This window comes from Eschrichtius robustus, chromosome 3 (assembly GCF_028021215.1).
Source record: "Eschrichtius robustus isolate mEscRob2 chromosome 3, mEscRob2.pri, whole genome shotgun sequence".
In the NCBI taxonomy this organism is placed as follows: Eukaryota; Metazoa; Chordata; class Mammalia; order Artiodactyla; family Eschrichtiidae; genus Eschrichtius; species Eschrichtius robustus.
Window position 1 is genome coordinate 42,243,497 of NC_090826.1, and position 21,119 is coordinate 42,264,615.

The 21,119-nt window shown below is 37.3% G+C and overlaps 1 protein-coding gene across 1 annotated transcript in view; it reads right to left on the reverse strand.

Moving 5' to 3' along the window:
- Positions 1-21,119, reverse strand: part of FAF1 (Fas associated factor 1) — a 478,956-nt gene that overhangs the window by 48,948 nt on the left and 408,889 nt on the right. The window contains exons 16-17 of the mRNA XM_068539848.1: positions 7,827-7,907; positions 6,688-6,765 (exon numbers count right to left, since the gene is read on the reverse strand). Coding sequence (XP_068395949.1) covers positions 6,688-6,765; positions 7,827-7,907 — 159 coding nt within the window. The remainder of the gene's footprint in view (positions 1-6,687; positions 6,766-7,826; positions 7,908-21,119) is intronic.

Below are 21,119 nucleotides of genomic sequence, written 5' to 3' on the forward strand. Positions count from 1 at the left end.
ATAGCTTACTAAAAATACAGCCTCACTGCTGGATTAAGTAAATCAAGGCAAATTATTATATTTTGTGAACTAAAATTCAGATATATGATTTTTGGGCTGCTTCTGGATATGAAGAACAGGCTGTAGGTAGTGATTTGGGTACTATGAAACTGAAATTTCTAGTCTATTTTAATGGTTCATGAGGCTAGCAGCAGAATACTCCAAGTTGGAACTACCTAAGAAACTGTGGATATATGCTCTCTATAATTATAATAAGGTGTATTTATATATTGGCACCTACCTTATTAAGTTGTTGCAGAGATTCAATAAGATAATGTCTGTAAAGTGCTCAGCACAGAGTTTAGGACCTATTAATTGCTCAATAGATAGTGACATGCTGATAGCAAAGATGATTATCATTATGGCCCAGCGTAGTGGTGTTATCGAGGTGATAAGAAGCAACTTACATAAGATGAAAACACAGATTATAAAAAGCAGTTTTAGTTTAATAACCTATACATGGTACTGCCTTTATTCTTCCTGTGTGGGCTAATAGGTAGAAAGAATACTGGATAGGAGCTCTGGTTCTGCTTTTACCAGACAAATGTTAGGTAAGGATTTAAAAATAGGCTTTTTAATCCTGCTATGATCTTACTTTCTTCATCTGTAAGATGGTAATGATACTATCTCCCTTACCCATTTGTAGTATGGTTATGAAGATTAAATCAGAGACCTGAAGAGAAGTGCCAATGTTTCTAATTCCATGCTCTTCTGTTCTCTCATTTAATGGTCTTTAATATCACTCAGGATTTTCTACTTGAAGAGGCATCAAGATGTGAAAGGAACCAACTCTGGATAGATGGGCAAAAATGTAACTTTTAAGTTTTCTGTTTGAGGAAACCAGCAGCAAAAGGGAATAGCTTTGTGCCCATTCTCTCCTACCCATGATTCTTCAAAGCTTGGCCCTTTAGCCTTAGCTCTAATTATTAAGACTGTGTTCTAAATTTGTCCATTTACTGTTCCGAGGAAGCCCTGTGTCTTTCTCCCTTTGTTCATGATTACCTGGCCCATACCTTTCGCCATCCATCCGGCCACCCATCTATTTATCGATCCATCCAAAATCTCTTCTACTTCATCTTTAACCACCAATGTCTTATCAATCCTCCAAAGCTTCCTCCCTCTGTGAAGCCTTCCTTGTTGCCTTCCTAGTCAGAAGTCATCTTCTTCCTCCAAACCCACTAGTTAATGGTTTTTACAATGTATGGTATCTTTTCCTATAGTTATTTTGTATCATCTACCACGGTGTATTGAACAGTGAGCTCCTTGAGGGCAGAGGCCGTCTCACACTAACTGTATAGTAGCCGCAGGACCCGATTTATTGATGTTTACATAGGAGATTAATAAATATTTGCTGAATATTGACTGATTAAAAGACTTGGGAGTCAAAAATCTTTGCTGAAACCTTCTCTACTTACCCCAAACTCAGTGGCAAAAAACAACATTCAGGAAGGATTTCTTAAAGGAATGTTCATACATTTCTTCAGTTACTATAAAGTCCGTCCTTTAAACTGGACTATCAGAAAAATGTATTGCTTGGGCCTTTGGAGAGATGCTTTCACTAAATTGTGTTCTGGCCTTATGACTTTAAATTACAGAAAGTTGTAAGAAGCTGTTACACATGACTTGCTATTTCTATTACAGCTACTGGATATAGTTGAGGATAGTATTCACCATACTGTGCAGCTTCCTCTTGAAGGGGAACCACAGGAAACATTGCTCTAAGGTCTTTGCGCTTGAAAACTCTGGACACCTTTTGAGAGACTGTAACATCAGCTTTTATCTGATGTTACAGAGTCAAGCTTGTAAACAATCATATTTTCCTTTGTTTTAGCTCAAGAGAGGCATATAACAAATTCTGTGGCAAATGTACAGAACCCAGTCACATGCATTTGGTGCCTGTGCTGGATTTGGTGCCTGTGCTGTCAACATACTAATCTTACCCTTGGCTTTATCTTCCTTTATTTGACCCTGTCCTGATTTCTGTATCTTTTCTTTTGTTTCTTAATCCATTTGAATTGCATGTATTTATGTAAGTTACTTGAAACTCATTTTGGAAAAAATAAGTAGATACATAAATTTGCAAAATAGCAGAAATTTTTGTTGTCATTTCTTTGTTTTTCCTTCAGAATAGTCTTATAGACTTTCACCTTATCATGGCCAAGGACCAGATCAAAACACATTCCCAGATTTTACTGATTTTACTCCAATACTTACCACACAGCAAAAGGAAGGAATTTTCCTATAACCAAGGTGATTTAACTATTCAATATTTCATTTTTCTAAAGGATTTGAAATACTAGAGATAATAAAAATAATAAAACCACTCTTGTTTCTCAATGCAATTACATGGGTTAGGATTTCTGGTTAGAACGGGAGGCGGTGTTACTGTGAAAAGTCAGGTGACCTGGCTTCTAGTCCAGATTATATGTCCAACCAGTTTGGTGACCACAGGCAAACTGTATAATCTCTCTGGGTCTCAGTTTCTTCAGAGGTTGCACAATACCAGCTTTTCCCAAAGAGTCGTTTGTTATACACTAGTGTGCTGAAATATGTTAATTGGCGCTCCATGAAAAAAAAGGACAAAAAAGTCTGGATAGGACTGAATTAAATTAAGATAAACAGAAGATAAATAGTTTCTCAATGGTGGGATTTACAAGAGCATTTAATGTGACTCTCTGGGGGAGAGGACAGAGCACATAGCATGTGTTTCTGGGAGCACATCAATGGACAAATGCAAATAATGACTAGCTGCAAAGTATGACTTGTCCTTTCTCCCCCTGCCTCCCATCCTCGCACATGTTTACAGCTGGAACATACACACTTAGGTATGCTAAAAGATATTTATGGGGTTTTCTATGAGAGGACAAGTTTTATCTACATTTGGAAAGAGGGAAAATTTTAACCCAGGGTAAATAAGGTAAATCATCAGAAGAAAGTACATATGTTACCAAGCTCTAGATCCAGAACATGCAGTTATTTGTATACACTTGACATTTAGCAAGTATATGTTGAAGATATACTATTAAGAGAAAGAGAGAGAACATTTGTGAAATAGAGCATGAGAGAGTGAAAGTCCTAATTTTTAAAACTATATTTCTTGAAACAGCTTAAAAGTATAGTGACAAATCTCCCATCTAAACTTTTGTGAAACTCTGCATACATGATTCCTATAGTCACATACAATGGTATATGGCCTTGTTTGGGGATGGAATAAGCAAAAGAGCATGAGCTTGGTATGTAGGCATAAAGACCTAGGTGAGGATTTCAGCTGTTCCCATTTTTATGTGTGACTTCTCAATGAGCTTCAGTTTTCTCACTTGTAAAGAGAAATCCCTGGACTTCCCTGGTGGCACAATGGTTAAGAATCTGCCTGCCAATGCAGGGGACACAGGTTCGAGCACTGGTCCAGGAAGATCCCACATGCCACGGTGCAACTAAGCCCGTGTGCCACAACTACTGAGCCTGCGCTCTATAGCCCATGAGCCACAACTACTGAGCCTGCACACCTAGAGCCTGTGCTCCACAGCAAGAGAAGCCACTGCAATGAGAAGCCCGCGCACTGCAATGAAGAGTAGCCCCTGCCTGCCGCAACTAAAGAAAGCCCATGCACAGCAACGAAGACCCAACACAGCCAAAAATAAATAAATAAAAATAATTAGGGCTTCCCTGGTGGCGCAGTGGTTGAGAATCTGCCTGCTAATGCAGGGGACACGGGTTCGAGCCCTGGTCTGGGAAGATCCCACATGCCGTGGAGCAACTAGGCCCGTGAGCCACAACTACTGAGCCTGCGCGTCTGGAGCCTGTGCTCCGCAACAAGAGAGGCCCGCGCACCGCGATGAAGAGTGGCCCCCGCTTGCCGCAGCTAGAGAAAGCCCTCGCACAGAAACGAAGACCCAACACAGCCAAATAAATAAATAAATAAATAAATAAATAAATAAATAAATAATAATTAAAAAAAAAAAATTAAAAAAAAAAAAAAAGAGAAATCTCCTCCCTTGTAGCTTGCTTTAATGGCCAATGAGTAAGCATAGCTAAAGCAGGTAGCAGAGTAGTTGATACACAGAAGATGTTCAACAAAATATTTTCTACCTTCCATTACTGAGAGTCCTCAGCATGGACAGATACTAGAGTTTGTCAGGCATAGTATTTCGTACTTGTGTGATAGGCACTTGATAAGTGTTTGAACATGAATAAACTCTGACTTCCAAACAGTGTCTTGCACATCTGTCAAGACATCTCTCAAGACCTGGCTCAAATATCAGTTACTGCTGAGAAGGAAATATGACAGACGTACTTTCTGGAAGAGAGATTTGAGAAGAGAAGGCATATTAAGAGCAGGCAAATGACACTGACAGGTCTTTTCCTGAAATGCTCTTCACCTCCACTGCCTTCAAATCCTGCTAGAAATTCTGGTGATCTGTGATTTGGTCATACTACTTACTAACTGCATTTTTAGAAGTATTAGTCAATTAAAAATTTCACAGGTTTAAGAATTTCATGGTGATGTTACCATATTTATAGAAATGAATGCTCATTGGGAATTCTTATTTTTTAGTGTCAGAATTGATTAGAAAAATGCATTTATTGTATTAATATCACTGATTAAGCTTCAAGTAACTATTATCTTCGATTTCTAGGTAACCCCAAATGTAGTTGGTCATTGAAATGCAAAAAATAGGTATTTAAAACTAGGCAGATAGTAGATTAATACGATGTAAATGACATATATTTAATATAGTTTATAATTTATTTGTATTAAATAATAAATACAAGATGTTATATTAAATGCAGTTTTACACATCTCTCAAGACCTGGCTCAAATATCAGTTCTTCTGTAGTGTTGACTGATTCCAAAAGCTGTGAAAGGTTTTTATTTTGCCCCTGAACTCTAATTATTTTGCTTTTATTTCTCTTATGTTATTTAGCATGTTTTTCCTTGATTTGCTGTTACTTGTAGACATGTTGTATCTTCCCTACAAGATGTAATCTCTCCTTGCAGGCAGAAAATGTCTTACTATCCTTTGTTTCTCTTTCAGTGCCTAGCATAGTTCTTGCTCAAAAATCATTTGCTGATGCTGGAGAGGGTGTAGAGAAAAGGGAACTCTCCTACACTGTTGGTGGGAATGTAAATTGGTGCAGCCATTATGGAGAACAGTATGGAGGTTTCTTAAAAAACTAAAACTAGAACTACCATATGATCCAGCAATCCTACTCCTGGGCATATATCTGGAAAAGACGAAAACTCTAATTTGAAAAGATACATGCACCCCAATGCTCATAGCAGCACTATTTACAACAGCCAAGTCACGGAAGCTACCTAAGTGTCCATCAATAGATGAATGGATAAAAAATATGTGCTATATATATACAATGGAATATTACTCAGCCATAAAAAAGAATGAAATATTGCCATTTGCAGCAACATGGATAGACCTAAAGATGATCATACTAAGTGAAGTAAGTCAGACCAAGAAAGACAAATATTATGGTTACCAAAGGGGGTTAGAGGTGGGGAGGGATAAATTAGGAGTATGGGATTAACAGATATACCCTACTATGTATAAAATAAACAACAAGGATTTACTGTATAGCACAGGGAAGTATATTCGATGCCTTGTGAATACCTATAATGGAATAGAATTTGAAAAAGAATATATATATATCTATATATATCTATATCTATATCTTTATCTATATATATATATATATATATATATATATGAATCACTTTGCTGTACACCTGAAACTAGCACAACATTGTAAACCAACTATACTTTAATTAAAAAAATTTGTTGAATAAGTTACGAGGTGGCATCCTCTGACCAAGAGTGATGACTAATGGAGTTTTCATCAGCCCAAGTTAGGGCCCTCCAGGTCTTTCTATCACTTGTTAGATGGCTTCCTCTTTTTATAAGTGAATCTTGCCATTTATCCCATGTCTAGAAGAAAGTTCTAAAAGCCCTTTTTTGTGAGTCATCCTAGGAAGTCATTTGACACCCCTTCTCTTTTTTCCCACTGCACTTTAGGTAAATCTCTATAATAACTTTTACATATAGTATGTAATTCTGTTTTTACAAGACTATGAACTCCTGGAGTAGAGGACCCACATCTGTATCCCTACTTCCTAACAGATTTTGGGCACACACTAAGTAGTCAAAAAAATATTTGCCAAATGAGTGAATGAAAAAGTTCTCTATATTGTCACAGACATGACATGAACTCAGGGCGGAAAAAAATCAGCCAAGCTAAATGGATTTCTCACATATAGGGGCCCAGTGCAAGATGTTGCAGAAGTAACTCCCAGTATCTTTTGGGTAAAGTAAAGCCTGGGAAAAGGGGAGAAAATACAGTCTTTGTGTTTTTTGGGTGAGACAATATTTAGGAAGGATGGGAGTATTTGTCAGGCAAGGAAGGGGAGAGGAATTGAAAAGAATAGAAAACCATGAATCTAGTACAAGGTCAAATTTTCTAAGAGTTCAACACAACAGATCGGGAATGATTCTTCTAAAGAAAATTAGTCTTCCATACTAAAATGAATCTGGGAAAAGTGGAAAGAAGTAAGTTGTAGGAAATATTAACATCCTTAGAATCAAATGCAATGGAAATAGACCTAGCATTTGAACAACTTTTCTAAAAATTATGCTCTACCTCACGTTCCTCTTCTTGTTCTTTGCGAATCTGTTCCAAACGAAACTGTTCTGCCATCTCTCTCTCATGAGCTTCCCTCTGTTGATAAAAGAGAAAGGAATCCAACACTTAATAAACACTGGCCTACTTTTTTAAAAAAAGAAAAGAAATAAAAAGAGAAAGAAAAAGAAAAGAAGAAAAGTTCATTTTCAGCATGGCCCAGAGGTACACTGTGGTAATGAAAGTGTTTCTCTCTGGAACAAAGATGGAAATAAAAGCAACAACAAAGCATATCTCTACGATCATGGTGGGTTCCTATTCAAACATTTAGGTAGCTCTGGGTAGTGTAGCATTCAAGATCCTTCAGACCTTTCTCTGGTCTTCCTTTCTGGTCTTTTCTGCCACCTCCCCTGTACCCAAATATCAAACTCTATTCACATCAGCCTCTATCTTGAACCCATGCTTTCTGGCCCCTTGCTGCTAGCATACATTATTTCCTCTCCTACCCCCCTTTCTCTATCCAGTTCAAATATACAATCTCTTCTATGAAACCCTCCCTAGTACATTCCCATTTCTTGGCTCTCCAAAAAAGCTGGAAAAAACTTTCCACTGAAAATCCTGTTCATTGAACTCTGACAGAACTCAGTGCTTCCCTTACAACATTTAGGATCCTTGCCTAAGTGCTCCAGCTATCTGTGCTCTTGACTGAATCTACTCTGCAGCACAATGTGAGCCTTCTTTTGAAGGCAGAAAGAGTGGCTTATTCATTTTCCTTTCCTTCAGTGCCCAGTACAGGAGCAGGTGCTCAAGAAACATTAAATAAGTCAGTGGTTCTCAACCCTGACTGCACATTAAAATCACCTGAAGAGCTTTTTAAACATTGCTAGATTTTACCATAGACTGATTAAAAACAAATGAAGTAAACATTAGGCCCATTTTTGCTTTCACTTTTCATGATTCTTAAAAAAATTTATCTTGTCAAAATGAACCATTTAAGAACCAGAGATAGAATTATATTCTTTCTGTTAATTGAAACTAGCTTTCTCCACTGCAAACCCAACTCTCTTAGGTTTCAAAATGATTAAAGGGCTGGCATTTAAATAATGAAAGACTATTTAGGATTGAGTTCTTTATCCCAGAAGTCCCCTGACCAAACCTACCTTTGCTCTGTCAGCCTCAAGTGAAAGGCGATAGGCCTCGTCTTGTTCTCTCTTCACATTTTCTCTGGCTTCTCGTTCATCCTCAAAAGAAAGGAAAATATTCAAATGCATTTTACCACATTACTGTTTTTAAAGAAAAAAAAATAATCCCCTTGTCTTACTCCTGTGTAAATTTATTATAATTAAACAAGGCACTTTTAAAGTGTACAGTGTAAATAAGCTAACAAATAATTGAGTAGCACAGTAGATAGTGAAAATAAGAATGTTTGAAGCCTAGGCTACCACTTACAAATTGTGTGACCTTGGGCAAGTTATTTAATCTCTTTAGGCCTCAGTTTCCTCAACTGTAAAAACGAAATAACATTTGTCTCATAGGGTTGTGAGAATTCAACGCAATGATATATAAACTATCTAGCAAAGTACCTGACATTTAGTTCATTTTCACTGATTAGTTCCCTTCTCCTTTACTCCTGATTTTTCTAAGATAAACTTGGGAGATTATCAGCATTGGGACTAAGGGCTGGGAGAGAGTAAAGGACTAGGAAGTAATCTGGTCAGCACAGAAAGAGGCTGAAAGCAAAATACCCTGCTTAACTTTAGTCCACATCACACCACTAAAGCTTGGTTATCAAATAAGTATTTCCCCACAACATTCACACTCATGAAGTGTGGATAAAGTAAAAGTTATCTAAGTTGAAGATCTTTTAGAATATTTTTAGTGTCTGAAGTGATTATGCCATCTGCCTACATTTAAATTGTGACTTCATATAAAATTAAAAGTTAATTCAATAACCAGAATTTCTTATTTGTTAAATTCTGGAGTATAGCCAATATACATGTCCTTAAATTTAATAAATACCCACACCTGTTGACATTAGAGTATAGGTTCCTTTTCTGGTCATTTTGCACAATAGGCTGAATCATACATAAGTTACCGATATTTGACTGGTTTTGACCTATAAAAATGGAAATTTCATATGGTTTAACTTAATTCTTTCTTTTTGTCTCCTCAGTTCAATATATGCTTGCTCAGGCTGAGTATATGCTCAGCACTGTCTTAGGTACTCCCTCTGATATCTATTCAAGCTGGCCTTCTCCCTGAAGCCTCATACTCCTTTTGGTTTCAATGATTCCATTAAGTCCATAATCTCTGGTATAAATAGTAGCATTTCATTGATTCCTAATCTTTCAAATAAAAAATTAGGAAAAATTACATGTTGCTGGCCTGAAGCTAACTGCTATACCATCTGTGATAAAAGAGTATGCCAGAGAAATTATATGTTGGGACAAAATATCAGGAACAATGTTTAACCTGAGAGACCACTTAGGCTGCAAAGTAGTCAGGACAATTTACGTGTCATGTAATATTACACATGACTAAAAACAGGTTTTAAAAACTCCTACTTGGAGATGTACTTAGCCATTAGTATTTTTATTTTAAAGAAACAGAAGCATATTCCTTTAAAGATATTTTCACTGATTCCAACTGGGTATTTCCTACTTTGGTCTATATACTACAGTTTTACTATAACCAGATACAATCAGCCTAATAGGACATATTCTGTATGTTTTTGTTTATATTTGCATTTGCATTTACTATGTAAACACCTTAGCCCACTCAATATACAAGCTTGTACAGACTGGACACTTGATAGTTCATTTGGCCATGGCTGATCTACAGTTGATGTATAATGTCTTCATTATTTTATGTCACCAAGGAGAGGTAATGAGGAGATTAGAAGACCTGTGTTCAACTCCTAGCCCTGCTAGTAGCAAGCTGTGTGTTCTTGGGTAAACACTGTCTCCCTTTTCAGTCATTTATTAAATTAAAGAATTGAATTTCTAAGGAATCTGTGCCTCTCTGAACAACCCTATCTTTCCAAATTTAGATATTCCTAATATTATCAGCAACCTATGGGAGTAATCTTATCTTTTTACATTTCAAGTAGGGAAATATTTAAGATGTTTAGGATTTTAACTGTAACATACTTTCCTGACTCCACCTTTTCAAATTAGTTTGGATTTCTCTTGTAACATTCTGTCCTTTCCCTTTAAAACATTTATCACAATTGTATCAATTATCATATGATTATTTATTTAATGTGAGAGTCCCCCATGACACTGTAAGCACCATAAAGGCAAGGACCTTGTCTATATTACATACCTCTGTATTCCAAGTGTTTCACACAATGCTTAGCTTTTGGGAGGTATTTACTAAGCATCTGTTGAATAAATGAACCATCTTTCCAGGCATAAAACATTTACTGTCTAGAGTAAAAATTAAGGAGGAAAATGATATAGCTCATTCATAAAGTGGCCCCATCTGAGTCAATGAAATTGACTGGTTAGGCAGAAATGACCCGTTATGACACTATGTACACACACAAAGGGACCTTCTAAAAGCTACCACAGCTGGAAGCCCTCTCTAAGCACAAATACAGTTTGTAATAAAAGCATTCTAAGTAAACAGCTCTGTTTTAAAACAGACTGTTGCAGATACGAAAGGCCATTAAATACAGGGATCCCTGCCACAAAATGTGGCACCTGTTGTGAGACGACTTCTTGAACCAGCTAACTTCCTTCCTTCCCTCCCCACTTCTCTCTCTTTTATTTCTCTTCCCTCCTTTCCTTCTCACAAATATTCATTAAGCACCAATTTTACTTTAGGCATCACACTAGTAGTGGGGTTATAGAGGCAGGGCACAGTTTACTAGAGTAAGACATAGATAATCATGCTTGGACCACCTTCATCATTATTTTATGGAGTCTACTGATTTTATTGTGAAGAGTTCAGTATTCAAGTTTTGCGTTACTTTCCTTTTGTTCCTTAAATAATGTCGCTGTCTCCATCTGGAAAACTTCTTGTTCTAATGGCTCTATCACTCAAAATCCTACCAGCTTTTCATATACTTTTATTTTTTTAAAATTTATTTATTTATTTATTTATTTTTGGCTGTGTTGGGTCTTCGTTTCTGTGCAAGGGCTTTCTCTAGTTGTGGCGAGCGGGGGCCACTCTTCATCGCGGAGCGCGGGCCTCTCACTATCGCGGCCTCTCTTGTTGGGAGCACAGGCTCCAGACGCGCAGGCTCAGTAGTTGTGGGTCATGGGCCTAGTTGCTCCACGGCATGTGGGATCCTCCCAGACCAGGGCTCGAACCCGTGTCCCCTGCATTGGCAGGCAGATTCTCAACCACTGCGCCACCAGGGAAGCCCTTCATATACTTTTAGAAATATAAGAGATCAACATGTCCAACAAAGCCAGTATACAAATGGAGAAACTGAAATCATATGAGGGTAAATAATTTACAAAAGACCATTAAGTCAGTGGCAGAACTGAGATGTGAATCCAGATCTCCGACATTTTCCTCTCCTCTCTCCTGGCAATCTAATTGCTCTTTCCCTTATCCACAGCTCTCCCTGACCGTCACAGACAGAAGTGTGGCTCAGGATGAATTTTCCTAAACTCATCATGGTCATAGCTTCTTGCGTGTTTGGTAGTTGCTTGTGAATGGCTATTATTTCTTCTTTTCTGTCTTGTAGTGTTTATACCTGCCTCTCCAACTGTCCTATTCACAGTCATTTCTAATTTGGGGATTTAGAGAACTTTGCTTAGCCTTTCCCTCATATTATTCTGTATAATTAGACTTTTAAGAAAATTCCAGGTGCTGTGGTTAACAGTGCATGTATAAATTTGTTCTCATAAACTGTAGATGTGCCTCTTGGAACTTCTCCTGTGTCCTACAAATACTGTCCTTGCAGAGGTTCCCCCTGCTGCATCTTAGAGGACACATCAAAGTGATTAGAAATACTTTGTTGATTGTGTGGAGGTAGAACAGCTGGATGATCAGGTTCAGGAATAGTTTTCAGGTGCTGCCTGGGCTATGGCTTGGGCTACTTGGTATGAAAACACTCCTTGTTATAGTACAGTGAGAAGCTGGATTGCTCAGAACGAAGTGATAACCTCCACTGGAGCCTTTCATCTGTAGCATACTTGTTACTGCTCCCATGCTGCTTTATGCTACACTCATCTGTATACTTGCCTCACTACTCCCTACCAGAGCTGTAAGTTCCCAAAGGGAAAGGACTCTATATTTCTTATAGCATCTAGGCCACCATCTTACATATGGTAAGCACTCAATACATATTTGGTAAATGAATGAGTGGAATTATCAGTGCTCAAGGTTTATACCTGAAGTTCTGGAACCCCTAAGTATCCTTCAGACTAATAATTTTTTATTTAAGTGCATTTTTCCTATTCTGAGTAGTATAATGACTTGTTAAGAAGTGCTGGAATTAGTATTCAAACCTAGTCTTTCTCTCCCGAAAGCCTGTGCTTCTTTTCCACTGTGGCACTCTGGGTTGCTCAGTATAGTTTTACATCTCTGAAACAATGGCCATTGAATTAGATTTCTCTACAACCCATTAAAAATAATGTCCATTAAAAATAATGAAAACATCTTATGAGCTATCAAATGGTTCCTAAATGAGGAATTTAACCAGAAATGGGATTTAAGTGTAACTTGTTACTCCTCAGTAGCATTTAAAATTAGTAATCATCAGTTAATTCTCAAAGGGCTAATGCAAAGTTTCACATTATCAAATTGAAGCAAACTATAGTGGTTAGGCTTGTTTCAAATAATAACCAATTGCATACACAAATATACACATACATATATACATATGGTATTCTTTGTTCTTCTGAATGCCTGGGTTAGAATGCACACACTGTTCTTTGCCTTAATAAGCAGGACCTTGAAAACCGGGAAATGGTCCTGGTCTGTCGCTAAGGAGATATGGGCCAAGATAATGTGAAATTCTTTCAATATAAATACTTAGATATCTCTAGATAAAATATAGCAAAAATGTTAAAAAGTATTACTCAGCATGTGAGAAAGAAAGAACAAAGAAAAATTCCTAGGTAACAGAAATAAAGAGGAAATTAAAAATCAGCACTGTAAATGGTGAGGTAATATGGAAACTGACAGGCAGATTATCCATCTTGGTAACCTAGAAGCCCAGTTGGAACCAGAAGATTTCATTTTGGACGCAAGCAAGGTAGGAAGCTGGAAAAGTTATCTGTGGGATAACTTTTGGCAACCTAATGTAAGTATAATTGGAGTCTGGAAATAGAGCGCAGGGAAGAGTGGGAGAAAAATTATTTTAAGAAATAATGGCTGGGGCTTCCCTGGTGGCGCAGTGGTTGAGAATCTGCCTGCCAATGCAGGGGACACGGGTTCAAGCCCTGGTCTGGGAAGATCCCACATGCCGCGGAGCAACTAGGCCCATGAGCCACAACTACTGAGCCTGCGCGTCTGGAGCCTGTGCTCCGCAACAAGAGAGGCCACGACAGTGAGAGGCCCGCGCACCGCGATGAAGAGTGGCCCCCGCTCGCCACAACTAGAGAAAGCCCTCACACAGAAACGAAGACCCAACACAGCCAAAAATAAATAAATAAATAAATTAAAAAAAAAAAAAAAGAAAAGAAAAAATACAGCCATTTGCTTATGACTTAAAAAAAAAAAAAAAAGAAAAGAAATAATGGCCAACAATTTTTTGAATTTGATGAAACCTATAAAGCCACAGACCCAAGAATGTAAATGAACATCAGGCAAAATACACATGAAGAAAGCTACACCAAGGCACATCATAACCAAATTGCATAAAATTAATATTAAAATGAAAAATGTTAAAATCAATCAGACAAAAGAAAAGACATAATAGGTACAGGGAAACAAAATGAGAATGCAATCAGACTTCTCATCCAAAACAGTGCAAATGAGAAAGACAGTGGAGCAACCTCTTTAAAGCACTGAAAGAAAAAGCAAAAACAAAAAATACAAAAAAACTTGTGAACTTAGAATTCTTTCTATACCCAGTAAAAATATCTTCAAAATTGAAGGTGAAATAAAGACTTTTTCAAATATACAAAAGCTGAATTAACTACCAGCATGTGTACTACAGTAAAAGTTAAAGGAAGTCCTTTAAGGAGAAGGAAAATAATACCAGTCAGAAATCTGGATCTACCCAAAGGAATGAGGAGAACTGAAAATGGGAGCTTCGTGGGTAAATTAATAGACATTTTTCCCCTTACTATTTAAATCTCTTTAAGAAACAATTGAGTGTATCTCAATGGCATTTTTTATGGAAATAAAAAATCCATTCTAAATTCATGGAAACTCAGGGACCATAAATAGTAAAAAAAAATCTTGAAAAAGGAGAACAAAGTTGGAGGACTCACATTTTCAAAACTTACTACAAAGTTACAGTAATCAAAACATTGTGGCACTGGCATAAGGATATATACCTAAACCAGTGCAATAGAACAGACAGCCCAGAAATAAACTCTCATATATACAGTAAATTTATTTTCAACAAGGGTGCCAAGACCATTCAGTGGAGAAAGGGGAGTTTTTTCAACAAATGGTGCTGGGAAAGCTGGATATCCAGATGGAAAAGAACGAGGTTGGATCCTCACTTTACACCATATACAAAAACAGCAACTGAAAATGAATAAAAGATCTAAAATTAAAGAGTTAAAACTATAAAACTCTTAGAAGAAAACATAGGTAAAAATCTTCATGACTTTGGATTAGGCAATGATTTCTTGAGTATGATACAAAGCACAGGCATTAAAAAGTAAAAATAGATAAGTTAGGTTTCATCAAAATTAAAAAATTTTGTGTATCAAAGGACATAACCAAGAGAGTGAAAAGACAATCCACGGAATGGAAAATATTTGCAAAATCATATACCTGGTAAGAGTTTAATATCCAGAATTTCTACAACTCAACAACAACATAAAGAAAAAACAATCCAATCCAAAAATGAGAAAAGGCCTTGAATAGATGCTTCTCTAAAGAAGATATATAAATGGTCAATAAATACATGTTCATAGCAGCATCAATCACAATAGCCACAAGGTGGAAACAAGCCAAATACTCATCAATGGACGAACAGATAAACAAAATGTGGTATATACATACAATGGAATCCAGCCATAAGAAGGAACAAAGTTCTGATACATACTATAACACAGGTAAGCCTTAAAAGACATTATGCTAAGTAAAGAAGTCAGACACAAAAAGACAAATATTATATGTTTCCACTTACATGAGGTAGCCAGAATAGGCAGATTCAGAGAGACAGAAGGTACCTTAGAGGGGAGGGGGGAATGGAGACTTATTGCTTATTAGACCGGCTAGAATCTCCAGTCAGGTTCCGTGTTACTTCACCATTTACAGGGCTGATTTTTAAGTTCCTCTTTATTTCTGGTACCTAGGAATTCTTCTTTGTTCTTTCTTTCTCACATGCTGAGTAATACTTTTCACATTTTTGCTATATTTTATCTACTATCTCTAAGTATTTATATTGAAAGAATTTCACATTATCTGGAATAGAAGTGATGTGAACAGGCATCCCTGCCTCTTTCCTGATCTTAGTAGGAAAACATTCAGTCTTTCACCAGTAAGCAAAATATTGGCTTGTAGGTTTTTAAATAGATGCCCTTTATCATGTTGTACTCTATTCCTATTTTACTGAAAGTTTCTATCAGGAATGGATTAACTTTTGTTTAATGATTTTTCTGCATCCATTGAGATGACTGAATGGTGAATCACAATGACTGATTTTCAAATCTAAGGCAAGAAAAAGAAATAAAAGACGTCAAGAATGAAAAGGAAGAAGAAAAACTCTCTTTACTCAGATAAAATGATTAGGGATCTGGAAAATCCTATGGATTCTACCAAAAAACTATTAGAACTAATAGGTGATTTTGGTAAGGTTGCAGGATATAAAATTGATATACAATAAGCAACTGTATTTCTATACACTAACAAATAATCAGAACTTATAATTATTTTAAAATTTATTTATTTATTTATTTAATTTTGGCTGTGTTGGGTCTTCGCTTCTGTGCAAGGGCTTTCTCTAGTTGCGGCAAGCAGGGGCCACCCCTCATCCCGGTGCGCGGGCCTCTCACTATCGCGGCCTCTCTTGCTGCGGAGTGCAGGCTCCAGACGCGCAGGCTCAGTAGTTGTGGCGCACGGGCCCAGCCGCTCCGTGGCATGTGGGATTCTCCCAGACCACGGCTCGAACCCATGTCCCCTGCATTGGCAGGCAGACTCCCAACCACCGCGCCAGCAGGGAAGCCCTATAATTATTTTTAAAAGCTATTATTTACTTATTTGTTTATTTATTTATTGGCTGCGTCTGGTTGCAGCACGCAGGATCTTTGTGGAGGCATGTGGGATCTTTCATTGCAGCGCAGGCTCTCCATTGTGGTGCACGGGCTTCTCTCTAGTTGTGGTGTGTGTTTTCTCTTCTCTAGCTGTGGCACGCAGGCTCCAGGGCATGTGGGCTCTGTAGTTGTGGTGTGTGGGTTCCAGAGTGCGTGGGCTCTGTAGTTTGTGGCACGCAGGCTCTCTAGTTGAGGCGCATGAGCTCTGTAGTTGTGGTGTGTGGGCTTAGTTGCCCTGCAGCATGTGGGATCTTAGGTCCCTGACCAGGGATTGAACCTGCGTCCCCTGCATTGGAAGGCGGATTCTTTACCACTGGACCACCAGGGAAGTCCCAGAACTTATAATTTTTAAGATGCCAGTTATAATATAGCATAAAATATATGAAATACTTGGGAGTAAATTTGAAAAAAGATGTACACTGAAAATTTCTAAAACATTACTGAGAGAAATTAAAGAAGACCTGAGAGAAATTAAAGAAGACCTAAATAAACATGACATATATCCTTTTCATAGATTAAAAGAGTCAATTTTTATATGTCGATTTTCTCTAAATTAGATTCAATGCAATTCTAATAAAAATACCAGCAGTATTATTTTTCTTAGAAATTCACAAACTGATTATAAAATTCACATGGAAATGGACAGGACCTAGAATAGCCAAAACAACTATGAAAAGAAGAACTTCAGAGGACTTACACTACTTGATCTCAAGATTCATTATAAAGCTAAAGTAATTGTATGTGGTATTAGTGTAAGACACAGAAAAGAACAATGGAATAGAATGAAGTCTAGATATATACCTACGCATATACAATCAGCTGATTTTTGACAAAGATGCAAAAGCAATTCAGCAAATAGTGCTGGAACTACTGAATATCCGTTATCTCCCTTTACCTCCCGGAAACAAAACAAAACAAAACAAAACAAAAATACCTTCAATCCTACTTTATACTATACATAAAATTTAACTCAAATGGATCATAGACCTAAGCATAATATCTAAAGGTATAATGCTTTTAGAAGAAACATAGGAGAAAACAGTGACCTTGGGTTAGGTCAATATTTCTTAGATATGACGCAAAAACATAAAAAAGGAAAAAAATCTAACTTGGACTTCATCAAAATTAAAATCTTCTGCACTACTAAAGACAGCTGAAAATGATAATGAAAATTAAGCCATAAACTGGACGAAAAATCTTTGCAAATTACTTATCAAATAAAGGATTTGTATCTAGACCGTATTAAAAAACTCTTAGATATAAAAACAATAGAGAACTCAATTTTAAAAATGGGCAAAAGATTTGAAAACACTTCATCAAAAAAGATATGGTGGGACTTTCCTGGTGGTCCAGTGGGTAAGACTCTGCACTCCCAATACAGGGGGCCTGGGTTTGATCCCTGGTGGGGGAACTAGATCCCACATGCATGCTGCAACTAAGAAGTCCGCAGACCGAACTAAGAAGTCTGCATGCCGCAACTAAGAGTCCGCATGCCGCAACTAGGACCAGGCGCAGCCAAAATAAATGAATAATAAATAAATAAATAAATATTTAAAATAAAAGATATGGATAGTAAGCACATGAAAAGATGCTTTATCTCATTAGTTATTAGGAAAATGCAAACTAAAACCACAATGAGGCACCACTATAAACCTATTAGAATGTCTAAAATTAAAAAAGACTAACCATACCAAGTGTTGACATACAAAGTGGAGCCACTGGCAGTCTTACACACTGCTGGTGGAAAAGTAAAATGGTACAACCACTTTGGAAAACATTTAGGCAGTTTCTTAAAAAATTAAGCATATACCTACCATATGATCCAGTCATTCCAGTCCTAGGTAGTTACCCAAGACACATGAGAGCATATGCCTATATAAAAACTTGTATATGAATGTTCATAGAAGCTTTATTTGTAATAGCCCCAAACTAGGAAATATTCCAATTATGTTCATGAATAAGTGAACAGATTTTTCAAAACGTGAAAAAATACAAACACTATTGAAAGCAGCAGTAGGGGCTTTGTCAAACCATTCCTTGTTCATAGCATAATATAACAATTCCCCTTCATAGGATTTCAGAGAATGAGCGTAGTAAGCCATTTACCAGGGACTTTTATGTAAATTTTAAGGTAATGATTAGTAGGTTTGGAGACCTGAGTTCTCTAATGAAGACCAAATCTCAGAGACTCAAAAGAAGAGGTATGCTCAGAAGTGAGTGATTTAGGTTCAGTTACTGAAGGCAACCAATACAAAGTGGGCTCCTCTCAAGACCCAAGACAGCACTGAAATAAATGCAGGGTTAAATGAGACCACCCAGCTTCACTCTCAAAACAGGGAAGACAGAGGAGATAAAGAGAAGATACAATTTGGTGAGAATTGAAACTACCCATTCTTAGCTTTATCTGCTTCATTTTACTAAATGAAAATGATGATGATGGTGGTGGTCACATACAGGGCTGCATCAAAGTGCAGACTGACAATCTTTCCACTGAGGACTAGGGGGCACATCAGTATTTAGAATGAATCAAGTAAAATTTGCAGTATTCGTTTCAGTGACTGATGAGTACTAAGCTGAGGCAGTTCCCTTGCATGCACAAATTTTATAGTCATCATATTGCACAATGGATTGGAGACTAGACTTGTTCTATATGTTGGCATCCTGTTTTAGGATCCAGGATAGCTAACAATGAATGAAGCATTGGGGTCAGTTGGAATATTGCATTTCAGTATAGTGGAATATTCAAGCATTCTTGTGTGTGTGTGTGTGTATGCATGTGTGTGTGTGTGAGAGAGAGAGAGCGAGAGAGAGATAGAGATGAGCTAATCTGAAAGAACAATATTGAGTAATTTGAGCTATCTGCTGTATTTTCTTTAACTTGCTTTTAAAAAGGCACTTACGCAAAAAATTGTAATGCAAATGTTAAATTATTCTTAAAGGTAGCATTGCTAACATTGCTAGATGCTGGCTGCACAACATTGTGAATACACAGAATGTCACCGAATAATGCACATTGTAATAATTAACTGTATGCTATGTGAATTCTGCTATTAAAAAAATATTACTAGAATCAAAAAAAATTTGTAAAATTGCTGTATGTCCACACAACAGAGTACTACTCAGCAATTAAAAGGAATGAATTATTGATACATGCAACAGCATGGATTAACCTCAAAATAATTATGCTGAGTGAAAGAAGTCAGACTAAAGAGTATATACTGTAGGATTCAATTTTTCATAAAACTTGAGAAAATGCAAATAAATCTGTAGTGACAGAAAGATCAGTGGGTGCATGGGACTTGAATGGTTGGGAGGTAGAGGCAGAAGGAAGGGATTACAAGGTTCATGAGGAAACTTTTGAGAGTGATGGATATGTTCACTATTCTGATTGTGGTAAAGATTTTATTAGTGTATATGTATGTCAAAACTGTTTAAAATTGGACAGTTTATATAGGTACAGTTTATACAATTATACTTCAACATAGCTTTAGAAAATAAGTGATTAATAATACTGAAAAAATTAATGCATGGATTAAACAGCAGCTTGGACACAGGTGAAGAGAGAATTAATAAAGTGGAAGTAATCTGAAGAAATTACCTAAACTGCAACATGGAGAGACACAGAGAAATAAGATATGATAGAGAAGTTAAGAGGACATAGAGGATATAATCAGAGTGCCTAATATGCATCTGCTAGGAACCCTGGAAGGGAATATAAAGAATGGGGCAATACTTAAAGAGATAATGTTTTCAAATTTTCCAGTATGGATGAAAGATAAGAATAAGCAGCCAAGGACCACTTCAAATGGTAACCTCTAGTTCTATAGAAACTACCAAACTGAATAAACAAATAAATTGTCTGAAGTCATCATAGTCAAACACAGCTTTGAATGCCACGTCACCTGAAGAAGACCAGCTCTTGATTCTGTGGATCCAGTGGTAAGACCTTGGATGACTGGGTTGTAATAACAGAAATAGTACTTAGAACCTTGCTAACAAAAGTGTGGTCCAAGAACAAGCAACACTGAAATCAACTGGAAGCTTGTCATACATGTAGAATCTTAGGCTCCACCCGAGACTGACTGAATCAGAGTATGTATTTTAATAAATTCTCCAGGTGATTCCTATGCACATTTAATTTAGAAAAGCACTGCTTAAGAAGCTTTGCTTAGGGCTTCCCTGGTGGCACAGTGGTTGAGAATCTGCCTGCTAATGCAGGAGACACGGGTTTGAGCCCTGGTCTGGGAAGATCCCACACGCCGCCGAGCAGCTAGGCCCGTGAGCCACAATTGCTGAGCCTGTGCGTCTGGAGCTTGTGCTCCACAACAAGAGAGGCCGCGAGAGTGAGAGAGGCCCGCGCACCGCGATGAAGAGTGGCCCCGCTTGCCACAACTAGAGAAAGCCCTCGCACAGAAACAAAGACCCAACACAGCAATAAAAAAAAAAAAAAAAAAAAAAAAGATAGCATCATGTAATGGCAATTCTATAAATCTGGGTTTAAAAAAAAAAAAAAGAAGCTTTGCTTAAAAGTAATGTATATTGCTTAAGTGACAAGTGGTTGGGATGTTATTTTTGCCTGCAGGAAAGCCATAAATGGGGAAAGTTCATCCACTCTGCTGCAGAAAAATAGTTAAATACTAGGACCAGGACCTATCTTTTTACATGGAAAGTCAAGCTAAACGCTCTGGAGATTTTTTTGGTCTGTGTGTGTGTGTACGCATGCAACAGAGATGATGTAATGGTCTTTGATAAAATCTAAATACTACATTCTGTAGCCACTTCTCCAGTCAGGATTCCTTCCTGAAGATAGACAGATAAGACAGGAGGAGGCGGCTTACTTTCAATCACAGGTCAGCAAACTGTGGTCTTTGGGCCAAAGCTGGCCTGTAGCCTATTTTTGTAAATAAAGTTTTACCAGAATATAGCCATGCCTATTTGTTCATGAACTATCTATGGCTACTTCTGTGCTACAATGACATAGTTGAATAGTTGTGACAGAGAGTATATGGCTTCCAAAGTTGAAAATATTTACTATCTGACACTTCACAGAAAATGTCT